General features: G+C 45.2%; 1 protein-coding gene across 1 annotated transcript in view; it reads right to left on the bottom strand.

Moving 5' to 3' along the window:
* The window catches only part of dock10 (dedicator of cytokinesis 10), a 104796-nt gene that overhangs the window by 85942 nt on the left and 11354 nt on the right, over nucleotides 1–7500 (bottom strand). Inside the window, exon 2 of the mRNA XM_080844923.1 lies at nucleotides 3589–3708. Within this exon, the coding sequence (XP_080701049.1) occupies nucleotides 3589–3708 (120 nt within the window). The remainder of the gene's footprint in view (nucleotides 1–3588; nucleotides 3709–7500) is intronic.

The raw sequence follows: 7500 nt of genomic DNA, 5'->3' as shown, positions 1-7500 counted from the left end.
GGTAATCACGGGGCCTTGAGATGGTTGTGCTAAACCATGTTCTTGTAGCTGAGATGGTTGTGCTAAACCATGTTCTTGTAGCTGAGATGGTTGTGCTAAACCATGTTCTTGTAGCTGAGATGGTTGTGCTAAACCATGTTCTTGTAGCTGAGATGGTCGTGCTAAACCATGTTCTTGTACCTGAGATGGTCGTGCAGTGTGGTATCAACACCAAGGTCATAGGTTCATTCAATGATATAATAATGTAAACACTGATAATACTGTGCCTTGCTTTGAATACAAGTGTCTGACAAATGGCTTTATGTCGATATAACTCATGCACGCTTGAATAGATTTGATTTAATTTGCCACTGGATTCAATCTAACATTTCCCTCTCCATTGATAGCCGGTTTTGCATAAAGTGGAAAATAAAAGTCCATCCAGTGATCAAAGCTGTCTAGTATTACTGTTTGGAGTAGTTGCTAGGGCAACACACGCCTTACAACATCTCCATGAGCGTGAGCTGTTTATGTTAGTCCACGGCCAACCTCCCTGATGCAACCCATGCAATCTGTGCCAGGGGCCTCTCACACACACACACACACACTCACACACACACACACACACACACACACACACACACACACACATTTGCACACGGATAGACATGAAACACACACACACACACACACACACACACACACACACACACACACACACACACACACACACACACACACACACACACACACACACACACACCACACACACACACACACACACACACACACACACACACACATATTTATGTTAGTCCATCTCCAAAGCCTCCTGCTGTGACCCATGTAGTCTTCTCCAGGGCCTATGTTTACAGTAGAGTGTGCCTCTGTGTTATTGTGTGTGTGTGCATGTTTCTCATGTGTGCAGATCACTGTTGGTCTCAGAGTCTGATTCTGTGCTATTGTGTGTGTGTGTGTGTGTGTGTGTGTGTGTGTGTGTTATTGTGTGTGTGCATGTTTCTTTCAAGTGTGCAGATCACTGTTGGTCTCAGAGTCTGCTTCTGTGCTTTTGTATGTGTGTGTGTGTGTGTGTGTGTGTGTGTGTGTGTGAGTGTGTGTGTGTGTGTGTGTGTGTGTGTGTTATTGTGTGTGTGCATGTTTCTTTCAAGTGTGCAGATCACTGTTGGTCTCAGAGTCTGCTTCTGTGCTTTTGTGTGTGTGTGTGTGTGTGTGTGAGTGTGTTATTGTGTGTGTTATTGTGTGTGTGCATGTTTCTGTCATGTGTGCAGATCACTGTTGGTCTCAGAGTCTGCTTCTGTGCTATTGTGTGTGTGTGTGTGTGTGTGTGTGTGTGTGTGTGTGTGTGTGTGTGTGTGTTTGTGTGTGTGTTATTGTGTGTGCATGTTTCTGTCATGTTTGCAGATCACTGTTGGCCTCAGCTTGAACCCCTGCATGTTTGCCAGCAGTGGAAACCCAACAGGCCGAACTACTGAATGTCCTGCATGTTTACTAGGGTGTGTGTGTTTGTGTGTGTGTATGTGTGACCTGTGTTACTTTCTGTGGCACACAAACACACTCACACACACACTCATAAACACACACACACACACATGCCTGCATATGTACACACAGGCACACACACACACACATAGACACACACACAAACAGTCATACAGACATATGCACGCATATGTACACAGATGCACGCACACACACACACACACACACACACACACACACACACACACACACACACACACACACACACACACACACACACACACACACACACACACATAACGGAGCACGTAGTGCTTCGCCCTACTGTGACAGAGCCACTGGACCACATCCTCTCTGACATGCAGAGGAAGCAGTGCAGCCATTACCATGCTCACACACACACACACATAACACACGCATAGACACACACACAAACACACACATAGTAACACACACAAACACACACATAGTAACACACGCAAACACACACATAGACAAACACGTACACACACGCACACACACACGCACACACACACGCACACGCACCAACAAAATATACACACGTGCGCACACACACGCACAAAACAGAACCACAAACACACACACACACACACACATCATCACATTGCCTGTGCTGCAAACAGAAATAGACTCAGGGCAGTGCCTGATATATATGACACTAGATCTGCTTCATCTCCGCTCCGCAGGCAGCTCTCTTTTACTGTTGTGTTTTTGATCGCCGTCCAGCCAGAGCTATGCACACACACTTACATCACACGCACCCTGAGCCAGACCATCTCTGTACACACACACACACACACACACACACACACACACACACACACACACACACTGGCTGACTGTAACTGTCAGAAGGTCGAGACCTCAGAGTCAAGAGGAATAAAAGCGTACTGCTCAGCAATTCACGTTTCAGGAATTCATAGACCACTGACCAAAAGGTTCTGTGTGTGTGTGTTTGTCTGTGTGTGTGTTTGTGTGTGTGTTTGTTAAGATAAGCAGCCACAGAGCACAACCTGCTTAGCCTCACTTTCTGTTAAAACCGACACACACATGCAGACACAAGCACTGCAGGACAATAGGCCATTAAGGCTTGATGCAATGTCAGCAATTATTTCCATGGCAACAACCAGCTGATATTAAACAGGAAATGAAATGACAGAAATACCATTTGACCATACAGCAAAATAGACAAACAGACAGACAGATAAACAGATGGACAGACAGATAGATGGACAGACAGAGAAAAAGATAGAGAAATACTATAAGACGTACAGACACATGCTGGTTGTTGTAAAAAAACTGTGTTTTGTACTTTTGGTAAAGCTCTGTGTTTTTAAACATTTAGCCTTGTCCACTTCACATCCACAACATTATACTGCATATTATAGACATTGTTACAGTGTGACACGTAGGGGTGGGAATCTCTTGGCACCTCAAGATTCGATTCCGATTCGATTCGATTCCGATTCAGAGGTCAACCATTCGATTCTAAACCGATTATCGATTCTAAAACGATTACTGATTATCAATTATAAACCGATAAAACGATTATCGATGCATCTCGATTTTAAAAACATTTGAGTTTGCTACTCAGAGTCTCAAATGACTTCCTACTTTGTGTTTGATAATTAAAGAAAATCAACAGATGAATTACCTTCTCTATTCTTTTAATAAGAGAAAAAGCTTTACCTTGTCACAATTATGACTTTCTATGAAAAATGCATTAATCGATGAAGCTTGCATTTCAACACAAAATTTAAAACAAATATAAAAAATCGAATCGTTTTAGAGAGAATCGAGAGGAATCGAAGAATTTATTATTTCCCCCCTAGTGATACGTGTTTTGTACTTGTGGTAAAGCCATGTGATTTTAAACACTGAGCCTCATGTAGTGTACTTACTGTAAAGTTGTGCGTTTTTTAAACACTGAGCATCATTTGGTGTACTAACGGTAAAGTCATGTTCAGGGAAGAGGAGCATCATGTAGTGTACTTACAGTAAAGTCGTGTTCAGGGAAGAGGAGCATCATGTAGTGTACTTACGGTAAAGTCATGTTCAGGGAAAAGGAGCATCATGTAGTGTACTTACGGTAAAGTCATGTTCAGGGAAGAGGAGCAGGTCCTGATGGGGGTCCTCCCTAAGCTCCGCCTCCAACTCTGAGATCACCGCTTCATAGTCCAGGGGATCGATCAGCTTCGGCTTCTCCTGCTAAACACAACAGAACACACACATTAGTGCTGCTCAATCATAAACACACACACACACACACACACACACACACATACACACACACATTAGTGCTGCTGAATCAAAATACACAGCTTTGTATTGGTGCATCTGAATCATAAACACACACACACACACACACACACATTACACATGACATTTGTAAAGACTTTAAAGGTACTCCACAACCAACATCACATCATTCACACAACTATCAAATTCAAACACACACACATACAAACACACACACACAAACACTCTCTCACACAACTATCAGATTCACATTCCTGCCACTACTTTGGCAAATCCCGGTCACAGCGCTGGGGTTACCACTGGCTTACCAGGAACTAGGAGACCACGGACACTGCTTTGACAGATTTACGGCGGCACGCCATGGTCATGTTTAGATTTCAAGAGAGTGGTTCCGAAAAAAAGCCCTGCGCTTGTGATATCCAAAACAAACGGCCTGTTGCTTAGTAACATATGAGGCCAGCAGACCCAAGGAGATGGGCCTAAAATAAGGGCGAACGAGCAAACAGGCGAGCGAGGGAGGGAGTGAGGTAGTGTGTGTGTGTGTGTTTGTGTGTGTGCGAGCGAGGGAGTGAGGGAGCGAGGAACCTAAACATAGGCCTCCCACCCAAAGCCTAGGCTGCTGACCAAGCATCCTCTGAGGACACACACACACACACACACACACACACACACACACACACACACACACACACACACACACACACACACACACAGGCATACTAAATGACCTAAACACACACACACACACACACACACAGACACACACACACTCACTGGCATACTAAATGACCTAAACACAAGCTCTCACACACACACACAGACACACACTCAGAACTCTGAACTGTGTTGTGGAAGTCAGCATGCTTCCTGTAAGAGGAAGTCTTCAAGATCAGGGGTCAAGGGAGAGCTTAGATACGGCACAGATTCACATTACCCATCATGGGTTAGAGATGGCACACACACACACACACACACACACGCACACAAACACACACACACACACACACACACCGAGTAGAGAGAGGTAGGGCTGCCGTCTCTGAGAGAAAGAGAAAGAGAGAGAGAGGGATGTAGGGGTGCAGTCTCTGAGCTTGTGAGGCATGACTGGAATAGAGAGTACAGCTTAGTAGGGAACCAGAGCTCAGTAGAGGACACGCCCTCTCACTTCTGCAGTCGTGTGTGTGTGTGTGTGTGTGTGTGTGTGTCTGTCCAATCGGCATGAGAGTGCAGTTAACCTCTGACCCCAGATCTCCCCACAGCCACCCTGAGCACCCTAAAGGTGCACGTGTAAAAGACCCTGAAGGTGCGTCTGTAAAAGACGCGTCCAGGAAATCAGAACTTCCTCCTCTCTACCACGCCACGATCCCCTGAAGAGATCACAGTTCCTTCCTCTTTAAACAGCCTCTTCCTCCTGTCATCTACCAAAATAGCCAATAGCCTTTAGCTCTCACGATGCAGTGTGTCTGTGTCTCACAAAAACCCTTTCAAAACCCGCCTCAGACGCCAGCGCGCAGCCCTTTGTGATGTCATAAGGGGTAAACCTTGTGGTTGCCTTGACAACGCTGCCAAGCAACTGTGCTTGCAACTACGAGACCGAAATGATGACATTTGTTTTCATTTAAGGTTCCAACGTAAACACCGGCACATTTGGTTTGAGTTTGAGCCGCGTTTGACAGACCGTGTCACAGACACCCGTGTGTAGAAATCCAGCTCAGCGGGCCGAGGTTCATTTTCAAAGAACATGCAACGTAGAGTGTTTTAAAATGATGACAGTGAACAATGGAAATGATCACAGTTAAGCATTTTTCACAAGGACTTTCCATCTTGAGCACAGATGAAACAGTACAAAGGGCTGTTTCATGTCACATGAGTGGTGAGAGACTGTTTTCTCTGCCTACAGTAAAAAAAAAAAAACATTTACTGTTCTCTTTCACCATTTCGTTTTCCCACATCCATTTGGTTTAAAACTCCCTTTCCGAGTAATGCATATGACAGGAGCGAAGACCGGACCATCTGTTTGTCATTTGTGAATAAATCGGGTCGATTTCTGCATCCAACAGGAATGCAGACGACTTCAAAGAGATCGCCATGACGACTGAGGCTCACTTTCAACCCTCCAACACATGTCCACTCTACACCCACATTTCATACTGTACATCTACCCTTTACATATTATAGACATTGTTACAGTGTAGCTATACCATGAAGTACAGTGTGACACTTCATACTGCATAGACATGGTCACAGTGTGGCTATACCATGAAGTCCAGTGTGACACACCAGTTATCTAAAGGAATCAGTAGTGCTTCCACACTCCACCTGCATGAACCTCCACCTCATCCTAGATCTCACAGAAGCCTAGATCCACCTGCATGAACCTACAACTCACCCTACACCTGACAGAAGCCTAGCTCATACATGAACCTACACCTAACCCTAGATCTGACACCAGCCTAGCTCCAACTGCAAATGCAAAGCATAAGTGTGCTTGGACCCTTCACCACTGAATATATGGCACTGTTGTGACTAAACAAACTAGAACAAAAACCATTCTGTTTGTGGACCCATGATTAAGGCACTGTTACATGGCTATTTAAAGGTACAGTCCTCTATCCTAATGACAAAATGCTGTTATTTGAACTCAACAGCCTTTAAAAACACCTCTCCATTTAGTGCTCCCGAAGCAACGTTTCTAATTGGTGGGTTAGTCTACTGCTTCCAGCCTCCTTCTCTGTTTAATGTACTACAGACGAGAAAAGGGCTGAATTATGTAATTATATGATATTGGATTATAATTGAGGACTACTCCTTTAACACGTCAGGTCAACCCACTCAGTTTGGAGCAAGTGTTCCTACTAGATAAGTACACCAGCTAAGCTTCTGTTCTTGCAGCGCATCTCCACGCCAGTCTACACACACACACACACACACACACACACACACACACACACACACACACACACACACACACACACACACACACACACACACACACACACACACACACACACACACACACACACACACACACACACATGCACATGTACATCTCTACACCAGTCTACACACACACACACACACACACACACATGGGACACACACATGAACATCTCCCGCCAGTCTACAGATACCAGAGGGACAGGCATCAACGGTCATGACATGCACACACGCACACACACGCACACGCACACACACACACACACGCACACACACTACGAGCCCACAACGGTGGGGAATTCCAGCGGCTCAGAGAGGAGGCGAGTCACTCAGCTACTCTCACATCCAAATTAATCTCAGCCACAGAGACGTGATGCAGAAACACCTGACATTTACAATCCAGACACACACACACAGCATGACATACATCACAACAGAACCTTCACAACTGTGGTTGAGTTTGGGAAAGTGACGAAGGGTCCACGTGAAGTCAAGATGACATTTTGAGTACGAAGAGTATCCTTATGAGACAAACACACACACACACACACACACACACACACACACACACACACACACACACACACACACACACACACACACGTGTGGTGCTCAGTTTTAAGGTTTTGAGGACAGAATCAATGGCAGCTCCAGAGTTGTAAAACAGCCGGTGTGAGGCCTGGGTCTTATACACACATATACACACACACACACACACACACACACACACACACACACACACACACACACACACACACACACACACACACACACATATACACACACACACACACACACACACAC

This window comes from Sprattus sprattus (genome assembly GCF_963457725.1).
Source record: "Sprattus sprattus genome assembly, chromosome: 9".
NCBI classification, from domain to species: domain Eukaryota; kingdom Metazoa; phylum Chordata; class Actinopteri; order Clupeiformes; family Clupeidae; genus Sprattus; species Sprattus sprattus.
The sequence above is the reverse complement of the archived record's forward strand: the minus strand, read 5'-3'. Positions and strand labels throughout refer to the sequence as shown.